General features: G+C 53.8%; 2 protein-coding genes across 2 annotated transcripts; both read right to left on the bottom strand.

Annotated features, from left to right (window-relative positions):
* Window positions 1-6,946: 6,946 nt before the first annotated feature.
* On the bottom strand, window positions 6,947-9,609 carry cycab1 (uncharacterized protein; the record flags this gene model as incomplete). The annotated part of the gene is made up of 4 exons (XM_002949923.1): window positions 6,947-7,573; window positions 7,982-8,278; window positions 8,734-9,015; window positions 9,466-9,609. The coding sequence occupies 4 exons, from the start codon at window positions 9,607-9,609 to the stop codon at window positions 6,947-6,949; spliced, it is 1,350 nt and encodes a 449-aa protein (XP_002949969.1).
* Window positions 9,610-13,312: 3,703 nt separating this feature from the next.
* VOLCADRAFT_90329 (uncharacterized protein) lies at window positions 13,313-24,160 on the bottom strand (the record flags this gene model as incomplete). Its single annotated transcript, XM_002949924.1, has 19 exons — window positions 13,313-13,582; window positions 14,397-14,459; window positions 14,962-14,970; window positions 15,238-15,462; window positions 16,186-16,534; window positions 16,720-16,799; window positions 17,233-17,304; window positions 17,717-17,828; window positions 17,939-17,949; window positions 18,126-18,241; window positions 18,849-19,432; window positions 21,091-21,124; window positions 21,782-21,912; window positions 22,027-22,103; window positions 22,162-22,318; window positions 22,724-22,788; window positions 22,869-23,186; window positions 23,774-23,887; window positions 24,143-24,160. The coding sequence occupies 19 exons, from the start codon at window positions 24,158-24,160 to the stop codon at window positions 13,313-13,315; spliced, it is 2,805 nt and encodes a 934-aa protein (XP_002949970.1).
* Window positions 24,161-26,685: the final 2,525 nt, after the last annotated feature.

A 26,685-nucleotide genomic window follows, 5' to 3' on the forward strand; every position in this document is an offset into this window, starting at 1 on the left:
CCAAGGCGCTACGTGCTGCCACCGTCAACGGTAATTCAGTTTACCCGCTTTTCAGCGCCAGGACCTGGAAGGGCGAGTTGTATGGCAATATGGCGTTCCGCCGCCTGAGCGATATCTTTCCCACCACCCCCGCCGGCGGCTATTACATCTGCTTGGAGCTGGGCAGGACCAGTCGCTGCAGTACACCTGCAGGGCTGTGCCACGGCCGCAGCAGCTGTGTGTTCGCGATATCGGACAGGGACTTCACCTGCTGTGCCACGAGCCAAGCGCCGGTCTCATGATGTATGAAGCAGCCGCTGCAGCTGCAAACTGCGATGGGCGGGTGTAAATAAAGCATATATAGCTTCAGGGGAGGCGTTTTTAGAGATGTGCAGTAGTAAATATAGCACCAAGGTGCGCGCATGATGCATAATTTGCCCCAGCCAGTGGGCCATGTTCAAGACCGCTTTGGAAAGCAGGACTTTATATATATATATATATATATATATATATATATATATATATATGTATATATATATGTCTGCTATATATGTCTGCTATATGTATATATATATGTATACATATATATATATATATATATATATATATATATATATATATATATATATGTTTGCTTTTGTCCCTATTGCAAGGTTCCGTGGCTTTAAGTAAAGCTTAGCTTAGCTGGCTCGCTTTAATCGGTGGCTGCTGCTGGTGACTCTATCATGTTGTGGCGCTTTATTCGCCTTACAGCGTTAGTCGCCACGCGACTAGGCTGATCTACGAATAGTTCACGGACGTTTATGAATACGTAAAGTGTACTGCAATTAAGGGATCGACACTCAGTGGGGGCTCACGCCCTAACCGAACAGACAACCTGGAACAGACACCGGCGATATAACCAGCCGTCAGAAGGAACATTCTACGACAGAAGGCGTTGCGGCCTCCTAAGCAACGAATATTATATTATATATACTCGGGAGGGAGTCTGTTGGGTCAAGACTTAATAACTTAAACCCTACTTACTTAGGAAAGAGTCCGTGCTGTGACTTATCGATTTTCATATCAAAATTACACGCTAACAAACTGGAAACTCCGCTTACCAGCTGATTACCAGCCTATAATATTTGTTGTACCGAGCTTTCCATTTCTTCCCAGCTAGTAAACCTCTCAAATCGCGCCAGCCAGCCAGCTTTCCGACAGGGGAAGGGAGTTAGCAGTGGATGCCCTTGTAGCAACACCGCTACCCTGCTACTCGCGGAGCCATACCCACACAAACTGGAAAAACGTTGGATGAACACACCTGGTGGTCGGTTCTTGCACCCACGCATATCTCCTTTGTCAAGGCGAGTCTGCTGGGACCCAACTAATTAAACTATTGCACGGGTTGCATGGGCCTCAACCAACTAACCGCCACAACCACCACCATGGAGTCCACTAGGAACCCCCGGGATGATGTGATGTGTGTGATGTACGAAATCCCTCTGGTGATGGCGGTTTTGTGGTGTCCATGCTTCATCGCCAATAAAAGAAGGATGAAGCTAAAGCTAAGGAAAGCTGACTTATGGCAGAAAGGATGTTCATGTACCGGAGAGCAGGTTCCCCCAGGGGAGGCTGTGAAACACAGCGTATCCGTCACATGCATGTTACAGATCTAACGACACCAGTGGGCCCACACATGTCTGTCGTTACATACATACATACATACTTGGATACATGCTCCATTTTTTTACGTTTTTTTCCATGCATGATATACCAAAAGCCAGCGCACCCCGACGTGTCGTACACGCGTCGCAGAGAGGGCGATAGTCTTCTGGCTTCTTGATGCGATGTATGACAGCTGCAACCACACAGGATGACTTGCCGAAGCGGAAGAAACGCAAAGACACCCGTCGCAAGTTCCTTCCTTCAACCACAAGCGTACGACAAAAGTGCCCATACTCCTGAACCGCTGAGAACGCCGGAGCATAGAAATGTCTAAATACCAAAATGCGGCATGTCCAGGTATCGCATCAGCGACGCAAGATGGACAGGATAAACCTTTCTAGTACAGAATAAATAACCGAAACCCGCACTGGTCCCCTGTGCAGTCCACAAACATGCTCATTGCCACCTACTCTGCTCAAAGGCACCAACCCTAGCTTTTATAGCCGTTTCTACCCGTTTACAAAGTATGGAGGGACACCGCTACGTTAGCGATGGAGACCTGGCGCATATCCGACTGAATTACAACCCTCGTCGATGTATCCCTATATCGATTAATATGTGTCACACACAACAACCCCCCCGACTCGTGTTTGTCCAACATCACGCCACCCAATATGCCACATAATTTTTAAAAACTCCTGCCTACCTCCCCTGCTCCAGCTCATCATCATTACATAAGGCCACCATCCGTATAAGGAAACCGATCCAAAGAGATAATACGTTCACCCCACACAGCGCGCGCCTTCATCAATCCATTTTGGCCAAAGGCAGCCGGTCGGTCGTTCAACTATCAGTACGTATCCATATACATCCGTACTCAGTACCCAAGGCCACAAGGGGCCCAACCCCACCAAGTGTCGAATGAAACCCGGAGAAGGCCAAAACCCCAGACGAATACTGCAAGCTAACATTGCCATCCAAACAAATACCAATGCTTTTCCCCTTACCGGGTATATCCCACGGGCCCCCGCCCATTCCACGTGACGTTCCGGGTGATGACGTCAACGTCGCGTCTGGATGTTTGTCCGTTGCCCTCCAACCCAATCAGAAGCCCAATTAGGAGCAAGCGGGCAAACAGACACACAAACAGACACACAAGCACACGATATAGATTTGCGTAGACCACGACACCCAAAGCTAAATCATACAAGTAAACCACTGAACAGGGAATCGCTTTCAAAGCTAAATTAGCAATATTTCATATCTTTATTAAGATAAATTGTAATTCGCGCCTCGACCTTTCAGACCAAATGCGTGTTCCATTCGCCGCTCGCAAGTTGGTGCAGATTTGGTTTGTTTGTTGATCAGCTCCAATGAGAAGCATTCAACCAACCAACCAACCAAACTGCGCAAACCCCCAACGTCTACCACAAACCCATCAAGCCAGATTATTGCCGGCGAGTTTTTTTTTGCAAAAGGACTGCAAAGACTTCCGCCAGAACAGCTCCCGAAAATAAGGGGTAGTATGAAAGCGACAGCTGTCTGGCAGGGCCCATTCATATACCTTCGGCTTTCGCCGTATGACCAAATTTCCTCAATTCGTACACCTCAAAAAAATACAGCTTCACTATCGCCGAGCCCTCCAGGAGCCAAATTAGGAAGTCACCTTGTCATCAACAACAACACGCTTGGATCTAGTCAGCCGTTTACTTCTGGTTAATCGCGACAACAAGACATGGCCGACATGACAAGCAGTACGTACTATGAAAGACAAAAACATTTCCCACCCGGCCCGCTCGCTGATATGGGATATCAGATCCTTCCGCAACACACACACACCCCTTCACGCACACACCCCGCATGCAGACACGGCCTCAGGAAAACGAACAGATCATGAGGCCATCTAGGAAGACAGATAAACCGACAGAATCCAGACAAAAGAGAAAAAGAGGGATAGTTTGTTATGGAAACATTATCAAAAAGGAAAGAAAGCAGTCAAGGAGCCATCAAATGCAAGTCCCCAACAATAATATCGATTCCCCGGAGGACTCTTTTTAGTCTTCGCACTGCGGTCACCAAGGGGCCCGCAGCACTGCACACAGAAAATATTTTTAGAAAACATTCTCAGGGACAGTCATAACATCCAATTCGATTACGGTGGCGCCCGGCCAGCAGCTCACAAAGCACCTTATGGTCAGATGCCGCGGCGCCCCCCGCCGCCGCCAGCTCCCAGCAATGACCACACACAAGCTGCGACGCACGCGGCGCGTACGGCCACAACGTGGAAATACACCATATCGAGGGCAGCAGGAGACTAGACGAGAATAACCCCCCCATGTGGGACAAACAAACAAACCGGAATGGGCGCCGGGTAACGGCCACTGTAGAGATGCCCCAGTTGGCACGCAACAAGCGAAAAGTAATCCAATCCAGGACACCATTCAGACCGCTGCCGTACAGCGCAACTCCCCCCAATGTCTAGACAACTAGCCATGTCATGGACAGCAAGCCAAGTCCCCCGGCACCGGTGAGGAAAAACCTTTTCCAACCAAAAACGTCTAGTGGTAGTAATAATAGTAGTAGCAGTAGTAATAGTAGTAATAGTAGGAGCAGGTGTAGGGGTAGTAACAGAAGCAGAAGCAGTAGTACTCCACATCAGCGCAAAACCGATTTGCCAAATCACGCGCTAAACACCCCCATAAAAGTAGCTAAGACACGTAAAAAGATATCCCTGATCCCCCGGGTGGGCTTCGAAAACCTCCATAACGGCAAAGTAAGGCCTTCTGCGCCAGACGGAGTGCAAAATGGAAGTCCCACCCGAGCAACAGTACTTTGCACTTGAATCAGGGCTGGCAGGCAAATTGCAGCCTAGCCATGTATTACCTTAATCGTGGCCCATCCGTCTGATTTCCGTCGGACCTCAGCACTTGCGTCTTCTTCTCATACACACACAAAAATATTCAGACACATAGACAGACAAACCACATGTTCCCTTTCCCCCGCCCTCCATCCCTTCCCCTTCGTCCCCATCCACACCATTCCCCAAGCTAGGCTGCGAAATGCACCAGCATGTGGAGGTGAGCAATCCCCAACACTACGAAGCGCTCACATACATCTTAGCGCAAGGTTTGATTTCTCCAAAAGACAATCATATAACAAAAACCACAAGTACAGCACTCGTGAATTACCAGTCCGCGTGATACAGCAGGCATCACAACACGGCATGAATACAAGGAGGAGTACCTTGCTGCTGATTTTCCCCCTCCCCCCGCCCATCCCCTCTGTCCCCGGCTCACCAAATTTCATGTCCAACACGGGAGGATCGATTCCAAGCCCAACCCCTAGGCAACAGCGCCGCAAGCAGCGGCGATACGACCCAAGAATCCTAAAACCCAAAACACCGAACCACGAAAGGTGCGTCACGGTCAATTGTACCCCCAACACCAACCCTAAACCCCTGGAAAACCTACATCGTTCATCGGTATTGAGGTCTAGCAACCGTGTTGCAATCCAAATGTTGCAAGTGCGAAGGGCAGTAAGCACCAGGGGACAATGTCTCAACCTAAAACGATTGGGAGAACCAGCACATGGGATCACGTCCTCCCCTTCCACGGCTCATAGCCGCAGCCTTCAGCTGCAAAACCGAATCCGACACTGCACTGCACGGCTTCGTGACTCCCCAGTGACTCGGCAGCTCAGTGGCACACATCCACCCATGCATCCATCCATACAGACATACAGACAGACAAAGAGAGCCAGGCTCATAATGACAGATATGTAGCTAGACCGACCGGCAGACATACAGATGTTCGTACAAAAATCATGCCGACGCACACGCGTTTCCATCGTCCGCTTCGGCGACCTTTCGACACCTTTCGAACTGCTGCTCCTCTCCCCTCTCAAACACAATGGCACCATCCATCCTCGTGCTCCCTCTCCCCACCCGCCCCTCCGCCAACACGCCTCAGAGATTTCATCCAGCTCTCCACTCACATACACTAACCAAAAGAGAGAAAGAGAGAGAGGAGCACCCACTTCGCTGCACCCTAAGGTCGGCTGCCGCCTCACATAAATATGACACTCGCCAGTTAGGTAGACACCCCCCTCCTGCGCGCGCCGGCATCCCCCCTCCTGCATCCCCCCTCCTGCACACCTGCCTGGGCCCCCCTGCTCGCAACAACGCGCATCCGAGGATTGCATGCGACCACTCCCATTTCTTTGTCGAGAGCGTCGAGAGCAGAAAAAGAAGACTTCATCGTCCGAACGGCAATGCCGTACGGAGCGGACACCGCTGCCCCGCACTGAACACCGCTGCCGCGCACTGGTCCCGAGTGTACCCGGGTGAGTGGGCGGGGAGAACGCAAAAGCAAGCGGGACCACCTTTTTTAAGTTGCCGCAGAGCCGCAGACCTTCACAAAGCTCGCGCCCGCGCGGAATCGAATACGGAGGCCACAACCAGTGCCCCCAACACACCCACACGAACATACCGACACACAGACAGACATGTAAGCAATACATACGCACGTATGATCAGGCAGACAGACAGACAGAAATACATCAGGTAAAAAGATAGGTACGGATAGTACCATATGGCCCGCAGACCTAGGCAAACAAGATCATAAAAGAGTCCGTCACGTGAAAACGCCGTCACGTCAAACCTCGAGTCCCACTAAAGCGTCGTCAAACCCCACGAGCCACCGGCCGCCCCCATGATGAGAGGACCTCCGGCATCCTTGTCACTCTCGACATAGTTCCACATAGGCGCGCCAACCGCCCACCCCCCTTTTTCCATTTCCTGGGAAACAAAGGAACACCACACTCCCAGGGAGAGACGGTCCCTTCCACAATTGAGCCAAAGTGCTCATTCGGGTGATCACGGGAAGAAAGCAATAGCGCGGCTGGCCATAAAAAGGCAACTGCTTTACAACAACATCAATCTGTACAGTCAGCAGATACCATCGCGAAACGTCTGTCCATGTCAATCAACGACCGTTAGTTATCAACGGACATTTAACGGACCTGTCACTAGGACCCGTACAAATTCAGTTACTGTATGTCGCTGCCTGATGACAATGTGGTACCCATATCAATATCGATACGACGCAAAGCAAACCTCACAAGAAACGAAACGAAACTAAATTTGCAACAAGTTGCACATCGAGACGGGCAACGAGATCAAGAAATTACCAGACAGCATTGCTCCGATGCGGCGCAACATCAGCACCAGCACCAGCACCAGCACCAGCAGCAACGCGATAACAGTATTTCAAAAGCACTTTCGTGATCACGTTGTTGAGGATTGCACACCAGAGGGGTGGGGTCAACTGATACTGACCTCAGACTGGAATTCAAGGCGCCGCTCCACCACCACTTGCTGCTCTTCCAGCGCCGGCTGCTGCTGCTGCTGCTGGAAAATGGCGGGAATTGGCGGCCGAGGAGAACGGCAGGTCTGCGCAGCCACCGCCAGCGGGTCAAGCTGCGGTCGAGGTGGACGTTGCGGAGCGAACTCAACACATAAAGGTAACGGCCTTTCTGCTGCTCTTCCCGCTGCTGCCGCTGCCGCCGCTGCCGCCGCCGCCGATGACGACAACGACGACACCTCCTTGTGGCCGTAGCAGTACCCCGTGTATCCTTCCCGCGACTGCTGCTCCTGGCCCGGAGAAAACGATGATGACGATAGAGACTCCGAGCAAGCCATGGAGACGGAGGCAGGGACCGAAGGCGGGGACCTCCGTGTCGGAGTCGTACAAACCAGCGGCGGCCTCGTCGAGGTATTCGCGCCTCCCGCCGCTGTCGTACGGGCGGCGGCATGTATTGCAGCGGGTACGGCACCACGACCGCCACCACCGCTGAGCCCCCCGTGCAACTTTTCCCACGCTCGAAACCGAAGCAGCATCGCGCAAGGGTGCGGCTGCGAGCTGATCTCTTGTAAAACTTGATACAGCCGCTGAAGAGATGTTCCGATTATTGTTTGTGTCGATTCCATATACCGGGTTTTACCCAGATGAACGCCCAGGGATCCACCATGAGAACCGACGGCGGTGCGGGGGGGGGGGTCAACAACGTGGTTGCGTTATTGATTCTGACGACGTAATGGGGACGTGAAAACCCACCCGCCCTCTCAAACCCCTCCAGACGTGTTCGCACCCCCGCATAGTTCCCTAGTTGTCCCATCTTACTGCCGTACAGAGCAGTACAGCACTTGCGTTGCCTACATCCTCTAGGGGTTGGACACATCACATTGTAGTGGTCGGAGGTTGTCACGGCACCCCCAAATTCCCCACCCCACTCCACCTCACAACCGAGCCCTCTCTCCCCCCCTTCAATCCCTCCCCCTCCCCTCCTCTACCCCCACCTTGACAAGCACCCCCAGCGCGTGCGGTTCCATTCCGGTGAGCTCCACAAACTCCTCCAGAGCCGCACAATGACCCAACAGCCCCAGAGACAAGTACACGGCCGCAGCGGCCAGCTGACTCGGCTTAGCGGTCAGAAATGCGGTGTCAAGCAGCGTGAGCTCCAACAGCGATTCCGCAAGTCGGCGAGCAGAGGTGGCGGCGACGGGGTTGGCCGGCAGTGGCGCCAGCCGCAGGAGGTAGTGGAGGAAGCGCAAGGCCGTCGGGACGGCCATTCCAAAGTCCAGGGTGAACAGCACCTGAGGAAGGGGGAGCCCGTACGGCACCAAGAGGTGAGAGACAAAAGGGACAAGGAGGAAACGGAAAGGAGCTGCCGAGGCCCCAAAGACAACAGAGGAGAAATACAGAAGAAAAAGTCTAGTGAGTACGGCAAATAGCCATTCTAGGCAATCTTATTCACCCGCCTTCAAACGCCCATTTACTTTCGCTTCCAGTTTTTCAGTCTTAATGAACATGTTCGTCATGACATGAATTCCCCTAGCCTGGAATATGTAGGATTCAGATCTGACAGATTCCCCCGGGAACTGCCAAAGGGGCTGTCTTAGATTCACAGCTCTAATCAACGAAGCCAAATGATAAAGCGGCCCCTCCCCCCCCCCCCAAAAAAAAACAGAACCGTAATAATACCGCAGCCGCCCACTTCCCCAGGCACCCCTTCACTCTTCATCAACTTCTCTCCCCCAACCTCTCCCACCTCCTTCTCCATGCTAGTGAGGTCCGCTGCCGTGTACAGGTTCTCCGCCATCGCCAACATGGCATTTGCGGGAGGAGACACGACCTCCTCAAACTTGGCAGCCACCCAGACGCACGCGAGCCCCAGCAACTGAAAACGGCTCCGTGGTACGGACTTCTCCGCCAGGTAACTGTCCAAATATGTGACCGTTAGAAACAAGGTTTCGGAGTGAAGGCGGAACTCGTCCCGGACCTCACCCAACCAGTCCACCAGAGTCGTTCTCATTGCGGCTGTCACCTCGGACTTAGGGACGGAGGGGGGGAAAAGGGGGGATAAAGGGGGGATGAAGCGGGGTTTTAGGGTTTTGGGTTTTAGGGTATTTGGTTTGAGATGGCGCTGGCCGGGGGAAAGGAAAGGAGAAGGGGAAGTGGGACACCTGCCCTCGGTTCCGCTGGGTGCCCCCCCTTCAGATACTCCCGTGCACGTGCGCCTCCAAACTCGCCCAACTCACCTGGACTTCAAACATGCGTTCCTGGCCTCGACGCCTCTCAGTCTGCAGCGGGACAGTAATAATGAGTCGTAATGTAATAAAGCGGAGGCGTAGGAGGGAGGATAAGAGGGCAAGGTGATCAGGGAGAAGTGGAGGGGGAATTGAGGAAAATGAGGAAGAACAAATAGTTAATAGCAGGAGCAAGCGACAGCCCAAGAGTGCGACTACTGCCAATAGCTCATGCGCGCACGCCACGCTAACACGGACTGAGGCCTTGCTTGCTTGCTTTTTATCAAACTGACCTCTCGGCTCCGCCAGTGCTCCAAGTCGCTGATTGTTTCTTTGTCGTAAGACTCCACACCTGTGGAGCAAGCAAAAAAGGCGCCGACAGCGGACAGGGGCTCCATCAGGTAAGTTTTAGCACGTTCACAGCATGCCCGTAGCGTGTGTCTCCACCCAGTCTTACCGATAGGTGCTAGCTGGGCTCGTCGCACGTCCATGTTCAACTGAATGGAAGAGACAAGCGGTGTCAACTGGCCGACAAGCTGTCTTTCGGCTTCGGCGCGAGTGTCTTAAAGCGCACCTGAGTCGCGGCGCACTGCCGGCTTTGCCGGAAGTGCTCTTGATGGCTTGGAGCCTGCTGCCTGCACCGCTTGTTAGAAGTGCCGGACGGGCGCTGCAATAATAGGGAGACGTGGCTTGTCCATTTTCGCGCCAAGGCCAGGACTGGATGCGTCTTGCCTTATATTCATTTCAATATAAGGCATACCTCAGCATCTGAAAGGTCATCTGAAGCTCCTCGTTTTGCAGAAGGCAAGGACTCCATAATTCCGGCTGGCCGGCCTTCGCTCGCGCAGGCAAATGCGCAGCTCAAGAACTTTGATCAACAACACAATCTCAAATAAACGGCCTATTTAAGGGCCTTAAGGCTGAATCGCGTTGAGGTCAGACGCGCACACAGGTGCGAACTCGACAATTTTGCGCGGTGTGTTCTTGGACCTATATTAAAGCTCTACTTTCTGTACATACCGAAAGACTTGCGCTTGCTCTGTGAAAACTGAGCCGCGTGTTTATGCTTAAATGGCCATCCCTTCGCCGCTTTGTACGATGTGGTTGATGCCCCTTGCTACCGGCGAAAACCAATGGTTATCGGTTTATACAGGTAATCTATAATCTTACCTTTGCAAGTAGTCGGTGTGTTTAAGCTCTTTGTTGCAGCTGGGCCAGTGTAGTAACACATCGCGATCACGATTTGCGCAACCAGACAATTATCCCAGGCGAAGAGCTGACAACTACGTAAACATATGGTAAACATATCGTAAAACAACATGAGTATGCCCAAGCGCTTGAAAAAAAGCATCTCGGTGCGAAAGATATCCTTGAGGCTGGTTACCACTGAACACTTGACTAACCTGCACGTCAGAGCATATTTGTGTTCACCATATATTTCTCTTACCGCAATTTGCAGCCCCTGGTGGCATGCGGACAGGATAACAATTTCCGCGTCGCGGGCTGCAGCCAGCTGAAAGGCTACTGCCATTATAGGGTCCGCAATCCGACCCGCTTGCTCGCATTAGCTTCTGCTTTTCGTGTCAGCTTAGGACCAAAATACAATAATTTTTATTTTCTTAGGGAAGATATGTCTTGCCCGTTTTCCTTGCCGAATCCTGCCGAACACAGATGCGAACAGCTCTGACCTCCGTGGCTGGCCAAGGCAACGGGTTTGCGCGTCACGGCACCTTTCATACTTACATTCGTGGGGTAAAATTGTAATAAGAGCTCCGCTGCTGAAACCATAGCGCTCTGAACCGCCAAATGCATTAAACGAGAGCGCGCATGCGGTGGCTAGTAGCACCAGCGTACCGAACAACAGAGAAGAACAGGAGGAAGAAGCAGAAGAGCCGCGTTTCCAAAACATGTCCTGCAGCCGACCAGAAGCAAGGAAACCGCTCCACCTACTCAGCATCCTGCCTGCTTTCGTCCCTGCAGCCAGCTACCCACACGTGCATGAAAACCTGCCGCCCTCGGGACCAACCGCAGTACACAACAATCAAATTAAAAAACGCCCCTTCCTTTCCCCCTCTCGGTTTTCGTCGGCCCTTCCTGCAGTCCTTCCCCAACATTCTTCCGGAAAAGCCCTAACCTCACCTTTTTGTAAATCCTAATAACTCAGAATGTGGATCAAGCCGCAGCAGTACATTTGGCTCAACCTTTATCAATCAAACTCCGCAATACTTTTTATTGTTCAACACAATCGGTTTGGGAATATGCATCGACGGTGAAACATACAACAGCAAACCTGAGCTGATAGCAACGAACATAACTAACTAACCCGAACACAGCACGTGGAATAGGACTCTGCAGGAGGGCCGATGGCTCGCGAGCGCGCGGCCATGATCTCTCTCCCCGCCAACGGTGCTACGCCTACAAATGCTAAGACACTTCGTTGGAAACGGAAACAGTTACAACAACCGAAGGCATATTGAAAATACGACATGTTTGGCGTGTGACTCGTTGTGTACGACACATACGACTGTACGATTGGCACGACCGTACTCTGTACGAGTAATGTATTATGCATTACATCGTATATTACTAATTGAGGTACAATTTGGGCCGTACAACTTACAGCGAAAACCCGCATTCAGTAGTGGCCCCTCCCCCCTTCCCCCTCCCACCTCCCCAATCCCGACCTCACTGCAAAACACATAACTTGGTGCTTTGAGCGCCCCGAGCGCATTAGGGGCCGTTAGGAGCCACCTCTATACCAGGGGTCCGCTGTTCAACTGGCCCGCCATCCCCACCTCCTCCCCCCCCCATACAGCAAGCAAATATTACCTGTACAAGGCAGCGAACGAACCAAAATATAAAATAACAACATACCAAACAAAAAATGCCAGTATCGTCCAAAAAATCCATATTCCGACCAGACTCCTCCTTGAGCTTAGTTGCAACACTGTTGTGAAGAAAGTGTAGGTGCTGAAAGAAGGGCTGAAAGAGCGCTGCGTGGGAGGGTATCCCTTCGCGTACGGCGCTTTCCTGGCCCCACCCAGTGTAAGGAGGTATGTACGAATGGATGTATCGACGTACGAACGAGCAATATGTCACAACTATCACCAGCAGAAAGCTGCCGAGCAGGAAATGAACAATCACTGCAGTAGTAGCAGTAGCAGCAATAGCAGTAGCAGTAGCAGTAGCAGCAACAGTAGTAGTGGCAGTAGCACTAGTGATTGCGGCAGCAGCGGCAGCAAGAGCAATGACACTCAGCTGGCAAGGCGCGGGGAAGTGCAAGGTGGGAGCAAGGAGAACAAAGCTGCGCGCAAAACACAAAAACATCGTTTGATAGTTGTGACCGATTCCTCCATGCAGCCCTGGGGGCCCTGGGGACCGGATCCTGCGGCAGCAATCAATACACACACACACACACACAACCACACGCGCGTATTTACTCAGTGCCTGCACACGCACATACATACATATGTATCAAATATATACATGCACACACCACACACTACGGACGGACCAACCGCATCTCCCCCGGGGAATTTCGGTATTTACAAACCCATTACAACCGCCCGCACACCCGTGCGTACGACATCCCTTCCTCCCCTTCCACCAGCCACCCCCACAGACTCCTCCTCCGGTTATGCACCTTGACGGAAGCGACATTCCCAGCTATACATACATACAAACAAACATACATACATACATACGGCTAACGATTCCATAACAACTGTATATATATCACGCAATCTACGACTAACACTCCCATAAGACGTGTTCGCTCCTACTCCTACTGCAGCACCAGCTGGTGGTGGTGGTGGTGGTGGTGGTGGTGGTAAGATTAGTTGTCGTGTCGGGCCCCCCTTCCCCCTTCTGGCTCCCCTTTGCCCCTTTTCCAGCCCTCTACCACCCAACCGGGGAGAGGGTTCATCCGCATGCAGCCGTAACCCGGTCATAATACACGGTCGCTGCTGGGGAGGATGTTCAAGCGAGCTGGGGGGGGAGTGTCTGGACACCTGACACGACACGACACGTGCAAAGTGTGTATTTACCCACTGCCGTACGTACAACTCGCGCTCTCCACCCACCCACCCACCCCCATCCAAATCATTCCTCCCCCCCCGACACCACCACACGGGGCCGCCCCGCGGTCACAGCTGCCCGCTGCAGCCCCAGCAAATTGCGGACCGCCTGGGGCTCAAAACTATCACCTCGCACTTCCAACACCTGCAGATGAGGAAGCTGCGGGAAGCTGCCGCCTCCTCCTCCTCCTCCTCCTCCCCTGCAAAAAGTCTTCTCCAGCTCTCCTACCCCGGCTCGCGCCACCAGCAGCTCCCCCACCACCAGCTCGCGAAGGCGGGAGCAATTCATAAGACCCTTAGGTGTGTTGAGGTGGGGGGGAGGTGGAGAAAGGGAAAACAAGGGGGCCGGTTAGAGGGTGGAGCGGGAGGGGGAGACTGCTGTAACGGGCCAATGGGAGGGAAATCAGAGACGTGGAAAGGAAGGGGTCGCATAAGTGCCCGAGGTCCCTATGCCCCGGGGAAAGGGGTTTGCGGAATACAAAGGGGTTTGTATGGAGGGGGTAGGGGGCCGGGGGGGGAGGTGGAAAGAGGGGAGCCGGCACCGATGGCCAGCGGTGCCGTACGCTGCGGTGCTGTACAATAATGGAGAAAATGGAGCCTTGGGGCATTAGGGGGTTACGGCCGCAGGCGGCTGCCGGCCGGGTTTGGCCCCCTCTTTCCCCCCTCCCCCCCCTCGACCTCACCCCCCAGTGTCGGGCCCCCCCCAACCCCAATTACCTGCGGCCAGGAAGTGAAGCGATTCCCCGCGATGTTTAGAACCTCCAACCCATCAGCAAACTGCGCATAACCACCTCCACCACCACCACCTCCTCCACCACTACCTCCAGCAGCAGCAGCAGCAGCAGCAGCAGCAGCAACCCCAGTGCGCCCCGCCATCGGCCCGACGGCTGCTGGTGCTGCTGCTACTGCCGCCGCGCCATTGACCCTCGGCGGCCTTATCCTCCCCATACCGCCGTCGCCGCCGCCACCGCCGCCGTACAGTGTTGACGGAGGGGAACCTCCCACGTGGGTTATGGTGGTTGTGGTGGATACAGCCGTCGTCGTCGTCGGAGCAGTAGCAGTAGCATTGCCACTGGCGGAAGTGCTGGGTCCTGGCCCTGCATTCGAACCCGCTCCGAAACCCCCTCCTGCTGCTGCAGCTGCTGCTGCACCTCCTCTTTCTGCATCTGCTGCTGGTGGTGGTTGTGGTAGTTGGGCCGGTGGTTGTGGTGGCGGTTGTGTCGTAATGGGCGCTGAGGCGGTGCTCAAGTTGCGATGATTCTGGGGAGAGCCGATCTGGGGAGAGGAGCAACGGGGAGGGTGACACGTGGCGGGTTTTAGGGTTTAGGGTTTTAGATCTGTTTTATTGATATATGGGGTGTGGTATATACTCGATGGGCCAGAAATTGCAAGTTTCGGACTTTTCAGGTGGTTGGTGCGATAGCGGCTGATATTCATATATCTTTGATGTGCTCTTCTTCACAATCATATTACACATCCCCAAGCTGCAGACAGACAGACAGATAGACAGACAGACAAAGGTATGACAGAACGATTACACCGCCGCCATCTCAACCTTGTCCCGTCCTCCCCTCGGAGGTTCCCCCTCCCTCCACGCCATCTACATCGAATGGCTGCATTACCGTACCGTACGGCACCGTACCGTACTATCTATACGGCAAATTGCACACTTACCAGCAAAGACTGTGAGGAGGAAGCCGACCAGCTGTTATTATTGTTAGTGTTGTTGTTGTTATTGTTGTCATAGCTAATATTGTTATTCTGGTGATTCGTGGCGGCGCTGGCCGCCGGGATCGGCCGCGGGGACGCGGAAGCGGAAAACCACGAATAGGTTGTGGCGGTGCTCGCAGTAGCAGTAGCAGTGGCAGTAGCAGTAGCGCTTGCAGCAGTGGTGGCTGTGGTAGGGGTGGGGGAGGAGGAGGGGAATGCTGGCCCAGCCACGGATCCCACCGGCCAGGGGGGCGCCAGTGGCAGCGCTGACAAGGAGTTGTGGTACAAGTCCAGGGAGGTGATGGAGGGTACGGCAAGTAGCGCCGCCGGTACGACAGTCAGGCCGCACTTGGCCAGCCGTACTTCCCGCAAGCAGGTAAGCTGGCTGAGCTCCAGGGGCAGACAGTCGGCGGCGGCGGCGGTCCGGGCGGCTGCATCCGGGGCCCCCACGGCACCCCCCAGACTCTGTGAGGAGGGGAGGGGTTAGGGGAGGGGAGGGGTTAGGGGAGGGGAGGGGTTAGGGGAGGGGTTAGGGGAGGGGAGGGGTTAGGGGAGGGGAGGGGTGGGGTTAGGGGAGGGGAGGGGTTACGGGAGGGGTGGGGTTAGGGGAGGGGAGGGGTTAGGGAAGGGGAGGGGTTACGGGAGGGGAGGGGTTAGGGGAGGGGAGGGGTTAGGGAAGGGGAGGGGTTACGGGAGGGGAGGGGCACGCAGGGGTTTAGGTAGGGGAAGGGAGATGAGGGGGTAAAATCACATGCGCCGTACAGGAAGTGGGGACTTGAATACATGAGCAGTCAGGCAAAAGGCAGTAGTAAAGTAAAGAAAAGCTTGTCATACGTCTGTGTTGTGGTGTTGGAAAATAAGGAAGAGTACGATAATACACGTTGTGAGGCCACTTCCACGTGTTTGCCGTACTCTTTCACCTCCCGGGGCAGTCGACCCAAACACACCACACCACACACATACATACATACACACATGGGACATAAGCCTTCCCCCACCACCTAGGTGCTGATTCTCAATGCGCACCCTCCCTCGTCTCCCTCCCTCCCTCCCTCCCTCCGTCCCACCTCGTCTATCTCCCTTACCAGCCACCCCGTCTACATCCCTCCCAACCCCCCGCCCTCCCCCCCCGCTCATCTCCATTGCCGCTCGTAACCCCCTCCCCTCCCACACCGCCATAAGCCCCACCTGGTTGTTAGATAAGTCAAGAACCTCAAGTCCAGGGAAGGCCCGCAGCACCGCCGCCGGCAGCACTCGCAAACCGCATTCCGCCAAACCCAACACGCGCAACGCAGGACAGAATGGCCAGCCACCTGCGCTCCCCCCTCCCCCGCCGCCGCCGCCGGCTGCTACTGCCGGTACTGCCGCCTCCCAAGGTTTCGAGTCCCCCCTGGAGTCCGTCAGTCTGCTCCCATCCAATCTAAGTTCCCTCAGTGAGGAGCAGCTGTCCAGGGAGGCCAGGAGCCCCTCCACCAAATGACATTGGACGAGACGGAGCTCGGTTAGTTGGGGGGCGGCGGTTGAAACGGTTGGCAGCCTGAGGCAGATGATGGGAAAGGCGGAACAAAATCACGTACGACCGATAATGATGGTGTGATAATGATGCTGCTGCTGATAATAATAATAATAATAATAATAATAATAATAATAATAATGATGATGATGGTGACGATGGTGATGAAACTCCCGATGAAACTCCCCTCCCCCTCCCCTGCCCCCCACCTGCTGATCCACAGATTGGACAGGTGCAGCGCTCTAAGGTTCATCGGGAGGGCCGGCACCGTCACAGGGAACTGGAACGTCTGCGTGTGAGAGTGTGTATTGGGGGGATATGAAGTCGTGTACGGCGAAATAACAAGCAACATGCCGTACGATGCAACTTAAGGGCTGGAATACGACAACATCTTACACCCCGTCATTCAGAGTTAGCTTAGTTAACTTCATTTTTCTTCCATTTGCATGATGTTAACATCTTTTACCGTCTCTTTCACTTTCACCCCTCGAAGGTGGTGTCGTGTCTGTGTCTGTGCGTGTGTGTGTATGGAAACGGGGGACCCCTCTCTTACCGACAAAACAACAGATGTGTCACAACAGTGACAGGACTTTGCACCCACCATCGCCAGTGCCACCACCAATACCAGCAATTGGTATGGCGGCATTTACAGCAGCTGCGGTGCCCATTCGGATACAGGAGGTACAGCACTGTACGGATATACATACATATCACCAGCATACCTTGGGTGTGAAGGATAGCCGCGTAAGGCACGTCAGACCGGACAGGTACGGCAGGGTGCCGGCCAGAAAGCCCTGCACATGCACGTGCACGCGGAAGTGAAACAAAACAAATACACCAACTTAGCTACGCAGCGCCATTCAGATACCACACGCCACCGCGACAGGAGCACGCAAAACACACACACGCACACACACTCTTCCCCCACCCCCCCACACTCGCTCCTCCAACGATCCATCCTAATGGGAGACCACCAATTAAATAGGTGAGCATTAAACCCCATTTGAAGCACTAAACCCTAAAATCAAATCCAAATTCCCCTCGTCCTCCCTTCCTCCACCTTCCTCCACCTTCCTCCCCTCCTCCTTGGCCACCAATAACACGGAACCAGGCGAAGGGAGCCAGCGTGGTCAGTTTCTCAATCAGTTCGTTTGTCCGTCCATCCGTCGGTCTGTCTGTCTGTCCGTCCGTCATCACATGACGCACTTTCCCCCTTTCCCCCGCTCCCGCCCTCTTGCCTGTTGTAATCCGTCGACATGTAATTCGCAGAGACCCCGCAGTCGACCTAACATCTCGTACGAGTCTTGCCCGCCAGCGCCTGAAGGGGGTGAGGACGGGTGAGAGATGGGGAGGTGGTGGGAGAGGTGGGGAGGAGGGGTGGGGGGGAGGAGAACGCAGGGGAGGGAGGGAAAAAGTCGAACCACGAACGAGTGAAGCTGCTGCAAGGAGGAAGAGGGAGGGGGGAGGGAGGAGGGGAAATTGTTTCCGGGTACTCATACACGTGTGTGGTCGCCATCTTCCCTCCCCCCCCGGGCTACCCCGCGTCTCCTAAACCCGTAAGGAAAACACACATGTACGAGCTGGAGATAAACCTCTGACTTGCTTACATACATACTTGCAGATACACACATACACACAGATAGAACGCGCCTCGTATTGTGTTAGGTACAGATGTCGCCGTGTAAGCGGTTACGGACGTACGGACGGACATACCAGGCTCTACCGAAGGTTCTGAGCAAGAGGCGGATGGGATGGTTTATTCCCCAACCTTAAAACTGGTGGTTCCGGAGCGGAGGTGCTTCCAGAGGCGGTTAGTTTTCCGTTGGGGGTCACAGTCAGGCAACTCCAATTCCACCACAGGCTGGCTGGTTAGTGTCAGTGCCAGCGGAGGTATCCGTATTGTCAGGTACGGCAGTGCTGCACCGCCTTTCTGGAAGAGGGGGAACGCCCGTGTCAGAACCTCCGGTGAGATGATATGTAACACACACACATACACACACACGAGGTCAGGGCACAGGGTCGCGCGCCCTCGGTCGATCAGTATTAGGGGATAGTGGCCCCTCACGCCGCTCTCCCCGCACAACGAGGAGCGTGCTTCTGCGGCCCCCCGGGTACACGGTTAGGTGCCCCTGGCCAGCGTCAGGCCCGGATCGATATGTAACAAATACATACATACACACATACACACACATACAGACACACGACCTCGTAGATGCCGTACTCGCCAGATCCTGCCCGTGCACGTGGCTCAGTGGCACATACACACACCCACATACACACTGGGTATGTACACCTCCCGGCCACCAACCGCCACTCCCCAACTAACCCCCACACGCACCGTCAGGCCAAATCAGCCGCAGAGTACGCAGACCCCGGGCTCCGCGGTTGGCAGCCCTCAGCAGGGCGTCCAGGGCACGACTGCCCTCGAAGTCGTGACTTGGGGCTGAGCCCAAGTCCAACATCAGGTGCTGCATGGCGCCGCCGTGGCTTTCTGTCCATTGCACCACCACTTTGCTTCGAAGCTTTGGAAGGGCTGAAAGAGAAGTTCTGCCGAAAGATAAAAGGAGAGAGGATCCGGTGGTCGGCGGTGAAGAGCCCGCGACTCCGTGACTTGCGGGAAGGGAGCTTCCAGCATCATGTCGCCGCCTCCGGGGCATCTCCGCATCGACAGAGATTACAACGGAGTTCCAGGGAAATTTGCCACCGGCGCCAAACAAAGCGTTCCAGCGCTTGCAGACAATGGGCAAAGTGCGACGGAACCATGCGAAGTGCCGACCTGCAGCTTGCGGACAAGCTGCTTGTGCATCAGGCCCAAAGGCCATCGCAAGGAGCTGAAATACGTGCATTAGCAAGTCGTCGGTCAGGTCAGCCCTAGCGAACGAATCATCACCATCCGCAGAGCTGCAGCTGCACATAGTCCCCCTATAGAGAGAAAATAATGCATTAGCATTATGAGTTCCCAAAGAATGTCGCTTTAGCATCTGTTACTCACAATGCCGGTTGCGACGACACGACAGAAGTGCTATGAAAAAGTGCCCAGGGCATGAGCTGAACTACTTACACACTCAACCGCACATCGAAAGCCAAAGCAGTCATCCTTTGGGCTGGAAAGTTAGTGTCGCTATTATTTGCAAGAAATCCCACACATTGCCGCTAACAATGCCGCGATTACTTCTTCGATACTCCACAACACAGGCTGCATAAACTACAAAATCAAACTGTGTGAACACCGCACTTTGTGGGTCTCGGTTACAGCGCCGTACTCCCATCCTGCATGGAAACCCCCCTCCTGCACCAGTGTCTTACGTATTCGCCTATTGCAGCCTTCGCCAACGCATGTAGTGTATTTCGTTCCCTGTGGCTATATCTACTTTCCGATACCATCGTTGCTCGTGCACGTCGCATGAGCGAATACGTGCTTGCCACGGCGCAGACGCGGGCCACTGATGCGCCGATACCTACCAGGGCAAATCAGGTCACCATTAGCCGCACTATATTGACGGCGGCATCAATATTCACGCACCACTTGACTCCACGTTCTCGCAAAGCTAGCGCCGGGCGGCTGTTTATGTTATGAAATGTATTGCTAGGTGGCTAGCTCTTTATGCCATTTGCATGCGATGCAGAAGAAAAGTTTCGTTGGTACGGCTTCAGTCGCTCTTTCGCGTTTTCGGCGCCGCTCTGAAGCTTGAATCGATTGGCGCATCTCAAGCAAGCACAGCGAATGATATTACTGAAGTCCGCAACGGAATACCGGGATTGGCTTTGAGTTGGAGACGGCGGAAAAAGCGGGACGGCAACGACCTCGCTTCGAAACCGGGTTTCGAAGCTAAAAGTGTTAAGAGCAGTACGACACTGTTAAAAACTCTTAACGCACCGTACCATTGATGCCGGTACCCTTTCACACCTTTTGTTTACTGTTATCGTCTTTCCCATTAACATGGTCGAAACACTGTAGACTGTTTCTACTCTTGCAACAAGGTTTCGCTTCGGTACTCGATTTTGGCGGCTGTAGTTAAGCACACGGCAATGCGCCTCGCCACCTCAAACGCCGCTCACACATACGCATTACCTCCTGTCCGCCGTGGGAAGGGCACGTGGTACAGAGGGCATCGCATACGGGCATTCCGCCTGGCACAACCCCCCTAGCAGAGAGTGCAGCTAAACGAAACATAGCCCTGTCTATTGAGGAACAGATTACCAACACAATAAAGGAAGTGTTGCAAGAATTACAAAGACTCATCTCACTACCTGGCTTTGTTCAAGTACTGTTATACTTCTTTACGATGTTGTCAAGCAGTAGTAATCCAATCCGCTCTGCACCTGTGCGATCGATGGACGACACCAGTTTTGCGTCATGTAGACATGCGCATGCGCTCGGCCCTGTAGGAAGTGTCTGAGGTCCGAGCCAACAGGCCACATCTATTATTGACATTCCTAAGCTGCCGTATCTTCCCATGTAACACAACAAAACACACACGTATACAGACTCAACTGGATAATAGCTTTAAATACAACATATGCATGAAAATCTACCTAAACCATGGTGTGACTTTTCAACCTCCAACCAGACACCGCACCTGTAAACGTTGACTTGTGCGTTTGTATGTACGTCTGCATGTGCATCCAGCAACCAAAAAATGGTCATCTCTCGTAAGCATGGAAGTGAATTATTACTCTTAACGTAATCTAGCTCATCAGATCAGACCAGGCACTGCAAAAAAGGGCAAAAATATCGCACATCATATCGTACAGAAACGAAAAAGGAATCCACGACACCACCACATTCACCTGGTCGACGTCACTCACGGTAACGTACGTCGCCGCACTCGAGCAGTGCTAAGAAAACAAATGGCTCGCATCAAGAACGCTAGGGAATCGATTAACTGTTGCTATAAATAGGGTAGCAAGCACCTCGCACCTCCTTCCCCTGGCCCCCACACCCACCAACACCGCCACATGTACAGCAGCTCCTCACACAAGCCCATAACCACAGCACTTTTTAATAATACAGAGCCACAGCGCTTTCTATCAAAACAGGTGACACATGATACATTCATGTATATATACAGACACACATCCTGAGATGCCCCCGTTCCACAAGAGGAGGGCGACCACCGCCCCTAGGGCCCTCAGAACTGGCGCCGTCGCTTTTCAGTTGCTCCACTCAGCTCCACAGCAGCCTGACACGCCAAGCCACCAATACCGGACTTCCGTCGTCACGGTACAGTAAATTCATTAAGAACACCTCAAACCACTGTGTCACCTTACCTTCGGCAGCATTCCCGAGACACAACAACACAACAAAAAAGTACAAAAGGAGCTGGCTCCGCTTCCCCCGAAGCACACACGGATGACAACACACGATGGACGTGAGCACCGACGACACTGTTGGGTTAGTGCTGGGTAGGGTACCGAGTTAGTCATCAGCCGGTTTGGACCTACCATCCATCGCACCGGCACCGAGTCTGGCAGCGCATTGCTGCACCGCCACGAGCGGCGCCCTTGCCACACACCTCCACCACATGGGCGCCACAATGACCTCAAAACTCAGATTTACCGCTAATATGGTGATGACCACTGTATGCCGTATCTACTGCCGTGCAAGTCAAGCATTGCCAAGATACACCCGGTGGTGGTGCGCAACGCACCAGCCAAGCCCTAATTGTTATCGCACCAATATACGCATAATGCCGGACGCACACCGTTCTACAGCACCCACCAACGTTATCATGACCACCATGATCATGATGATCATGATCATCATCACCGCACCAGCCATGCGTCACGAAGCTGCGTGTACAGGGGCTGTCCATGACACACCCGCGTAAGAGAAAAGTGCGTGCAGGTGCACAAGCCGCCCGGGCCGGCCCCCCCGGCATCGCTGCGGGTGGTCTTTAAGACCCAGCAGCCATCCGCCTCACTGACTAGGCTGCCCTGTACGACCAACCCGTAGTACTGCGTAGGGCCACCTGCGTCGCAAACCTCTCCTTGAGGCAACGTGCTGCTGCGAGTCGGTGGGACTACAGCCGCTAAAGCAGTAGCAGCTGTCGCGGCGAGTTGGGGCCGATGCTGCTCCTGCCGCTGCTGGGCTTGCTGCTGTCCTTGATAACCATGTTGCTGCTGTTGTTCGAGTTGTTGTTGTTGATGATGAGAATGGTGATGGGGGGTAGGCGCAGGTGATGCAGATTCGCCGCTGCAGCATGTGCCCACCTGACCCACGATGATCTCAATGTCGTCGTCAGGCCGCGACGCCGGCGGCGCTGGAAAGGCGGCGGCTGCGGCGGCGGCGGCGGAGCGTAGTAATGTAGAACGAAGAGTGCTAGACCCGTCAGCGACGTTGCTGATATCTTCGCACTCGTTGTAAGTGTCGCTGCACAGCGGCGTTGAAGTCGAGCAGCAAGTTCCTGTCGACGGTGAAGAAGGCTGAGGTGCTGCTGGTGGTGTTGGTGTTAATGTTGTCGCAGTGGATTGGAAGCCCAGTCGGCGACCCGAAGCGGACGTTGCCTCCACCGCCGATGCCGTTCTGGTCGTTGTCGTCGTCGTCGTCTCCACCGCCGTTGCCGCTGCTGCTGCCGCGGCGTATACGCAATGCTTGTCTGGGGAGGAAATTGGTCGAACTAGCACAAGGCCGTTGGCGCCGCTGCTGCGCACTCGGGAGGACAGCTCGGGCCACCTCTGTGACGGGGCAGCGCGGGGGAGGGCCAGCAGCAGAGGTGCAGGCGAGTAAAGGCAAGGCGAGGCGAGCGGAGGTGCGGTGAGGACGGCACGCATGTATGCTTGAGTTTAGCACACACGCGCAGTTTGGCGGATCAACGTACGATACTTCTAAACCCAGCCAAGTGGCCCACATGCCAATCGTCCTAATAAAATTAGGGAGAGGAACTTGGTGTTGAGTGACGAGTTCGGTGACTCGGTTGGGTTTCCTGCGCCCAGGGGTGTTATCGACACCCAGCTCCATTTCTAGAAACCATCGCTGGTTTCTCGTTTCATGTCTTCTCATCATTTTGCTTCTCGAAAAGTGAAAAGTCCTTTGCCGCTCCCTTCCCCGACCCTCAGAGACTACAGGAGAGTATGACGACACAGGGTGCGACAGGATATATTAGCCCCCAGCGGCTCTGTGCACATTTCCTCAGTGCCTCCAACTGAGGACAGATCGATCTGGGTGCCGTTCGAATCCGCAAATGACGCTTCGCGGGAACCTCTATCCCCGGCACTAGAACCAGAATAGACCAGTGCGCGGCAGCTGAAATAGGGTGGTACCTGAGGGTTATCAGCAAGGGACTGGGAAATGGACGTCGACTCGAAGCGGTGTTGCACGCTGCCGCTGCCGCTGTGGCTGCTGAAGACAAGCTGTAACATGGGGCCCCGGCCCTGCTGCCCGAGCGCGGAGACGATGTGGCGTACGCAGGAGGGCAGCCAGGTGTGACTCCCTATAGCCAGGCCAGCTCCTTTGCTGCTGGTATTCACGCTCTTGGACAAGGCAGTGCCGCCGGCCGGTGCGCTCCTGAGCTCCATCAACGGGTAAGGCGATTGCGCAAACGCCGGCCTACGTAACACATGTTCACCAAGTAAGTGATGAAAATCGTATACCTCCTGCTTCTTTCCTGCTTGCCTGCGCGGCATACCGACCTGCTCAAGTCGGAACATTGTGGTGACCGATTTGGCGGCAGCGAAGGCGCGGCTTTGGAGCTGCTTTTATGTCTGCTCAGACAGACCGGACGATGCGGGCTGCATGTAAGCGCCACCGGACTTGCCCGTGGGTAAAGAGCACGATGCGGTGGAGACATGGCAACAGACCAGGACAGAAGATTTTAAATTCCCTGGTAAACACCTAAAAGAATAAAAACGTGATTAGGTCGATTTGTGTAGCATACAAGGCGTCGTCTCCGGGCAGGACTGAAGTGTCCTTAGCAGACAAGACAGCAATACGCTAGTAAACTATCCCTTGCAAAAGCTTGGGATTACTTCTGTCACGAGACTCAAATTATATCGAACAAGGAGTTCCGACGACCAAGAGGCACGCGCCGGGCACGCATCGTCGTACTCGATGGTTTCCGTCAAATGACGACGTCACTACCATGCTACATGCAAGGGAAATCGCCGTACACTTAGGACCACGCGAAGATTTTTGGGTTCTGCCTGCATGGGACTAATTATTTAGATCAGCATCCCACTCCTACTTCTCAAGCTCTCATCTGCTCTCGCCTCCTACCTGGCCGCTTCCTATCCGAGCTACCGAGTAGCTTAGTTCGTCAAATTTAGATCACGCACAGCTCCAATACTATTACTTAGGATGAAATCATTACAAAGGGGACAGGGAACCGATACACGTCACCGTAGCCGTACATGCCAGCGGTTGACAAAAAAACTAACCGAGGCCACGTACTCCCAGCAAAAAGCAGGGAGCCGTGGATTCGCAAGTACCAAAAAGTCCACAAATTCCCATGCCCTCAAAAAAAAGAAAGGGCACAGCGTACACCCGGACTATCGGACAGGGTGCGAGGACAAGAAGAGGAGCCAACCCTCAACGCGAGCCGAAACGCACGCAAACTCCAGCGGGAGCCAGGCAGGCGCAAGTACCCGGGGGGCCCTCGGGCCGAGGGCCACCTATACCAAGCCTACACCAAGGTTGCCGCCAGCGGCTTAAAGCAGGGAGCCCTGGGCTAGAACACATACTATCGCGACGTACGCACTGTCAAAAAAACATGTAGGTTGGCTTTTATAGAATGCATGACTACCGTACCAGCGCGCACAATTGGTGATTTGCTTTCCGGTGATTGCAAACAAGACCGTCTGAAATTTGCTTTCACGTGCGCATTTTGGGGAGGGCGTCTCGGATAAGTCGGTCTTAATTAATCCTTGGTTCCAAATTGGTGAAGACCTGCCGGTGCTCTTGAGCAAGGCAAGGGTCCCCAAACATAAACTGACATGTAGAATGATCATTCGCTTATGTACAATATGCGACAGACGGACCAACTAGCTTTGGTGCCTGCGCGCCAAGGCGCTGGCTGTTATGAGCACCCGGACCGAGTTTCGGTGCAAAGGAGGGTAGTTGTTCCTAATGCTAACTTGTAACGACTGTTCCTAATGTTACTTAGTCCGGGACGAAAGGGGCCGAGAGGATAGATCCGTATACGGTGCAGATTCCTGGCTCCGGAACCCACGCGGTCTGATCGACAGGCAAACACTTAAAATTGTTACGTTGATTACACAAGTCAAAGTAGGAGACGGCTCAAGCAGGCAGGGTTGTTTTCTGCTGCAGGTTGCCAACCTTGTAGCTGACCTTGACCAATGGGTCAAGGTAAGCTACAACCATGGACCACGTCCATCACAACGTAATACACATTTATTAGGCTACGGAGTGTGGGAAGGAAGCTGCATGTAAGCTGTCGGGTGTGGTCGGTCGTGGGCCTGAATCAGGCCCACGAAACTGAATCAGATTCAGTTTGCACAACGCCAGGTCCGATTTTCACAAATCGTGATGTTGGTGAAAATCATCAACTCCAAATCACCAATTGTGCGCGCTGGTACGTTATGCTGGACCTCGCACTTTAGAGCCTCATGTCTCGTCTGGACCTTACGATATCGCCAGCTTGTAACATCACGTAACCTTGCATTCTCTACAGCTTGGAACGGGCCACAGGCTAAGTTTATCTCTCTCCGCAACAAGCATGGTCCGCCATGCCATGGGTTAGCACGTACTACCAACCGCTAAACGTCGACCTCCAGCCACGTGGCCAGTCTTGGCCTTGCGGCGCAGGAGATGTCCTATGCAACATACAACATAACTCTGAGAAGCCTCGTGAGGGCACGTGTCGTGCTTCCGTTGTATTGAAGCTGCGAAAGGCGCCGGGGAGCGTGTGACATGCGTGCGGACGCGTCTTAGGGAGGCTCGAACGGCTCCGACATTATGATTCATTTGATCATTTGTGCCACTGTGATAAGTTCGCTTTAACATTGAACTCGTGTATAGCAGGTCACGAATACGAGGCAGCCAGGGGGTGGCTGGCTACTGGTCCTACTTCAATTGTGTGCCCTTCCGTGCCAAAGATCCCCTGCCAGGAAGCTCTAAACAAATCAGGCATCTCCCAGCGTAACACTGACTGATCTGCACACTTTATAGGGGGATTTTTTCCGTAGTTGGCCGTATTTCGTACATCATCATGAATGGA

The sequence above is a fragment of the Volvox carteri genome (genome assembly GCF_000143455.1).
Source record: "Volvox carteri f. nagariensis unplaced genomic scaffold VOLCAscaffold_16, whole genome shotgun sequence".
Taxonomy (NCBI): domain Eukaryota; kingdom Viridiplantae; phylum Chlorophyta; class Chlorophyceae; order Chlamydomonadales; family Volvocaceae; genus Volvox; species Volvox carteri.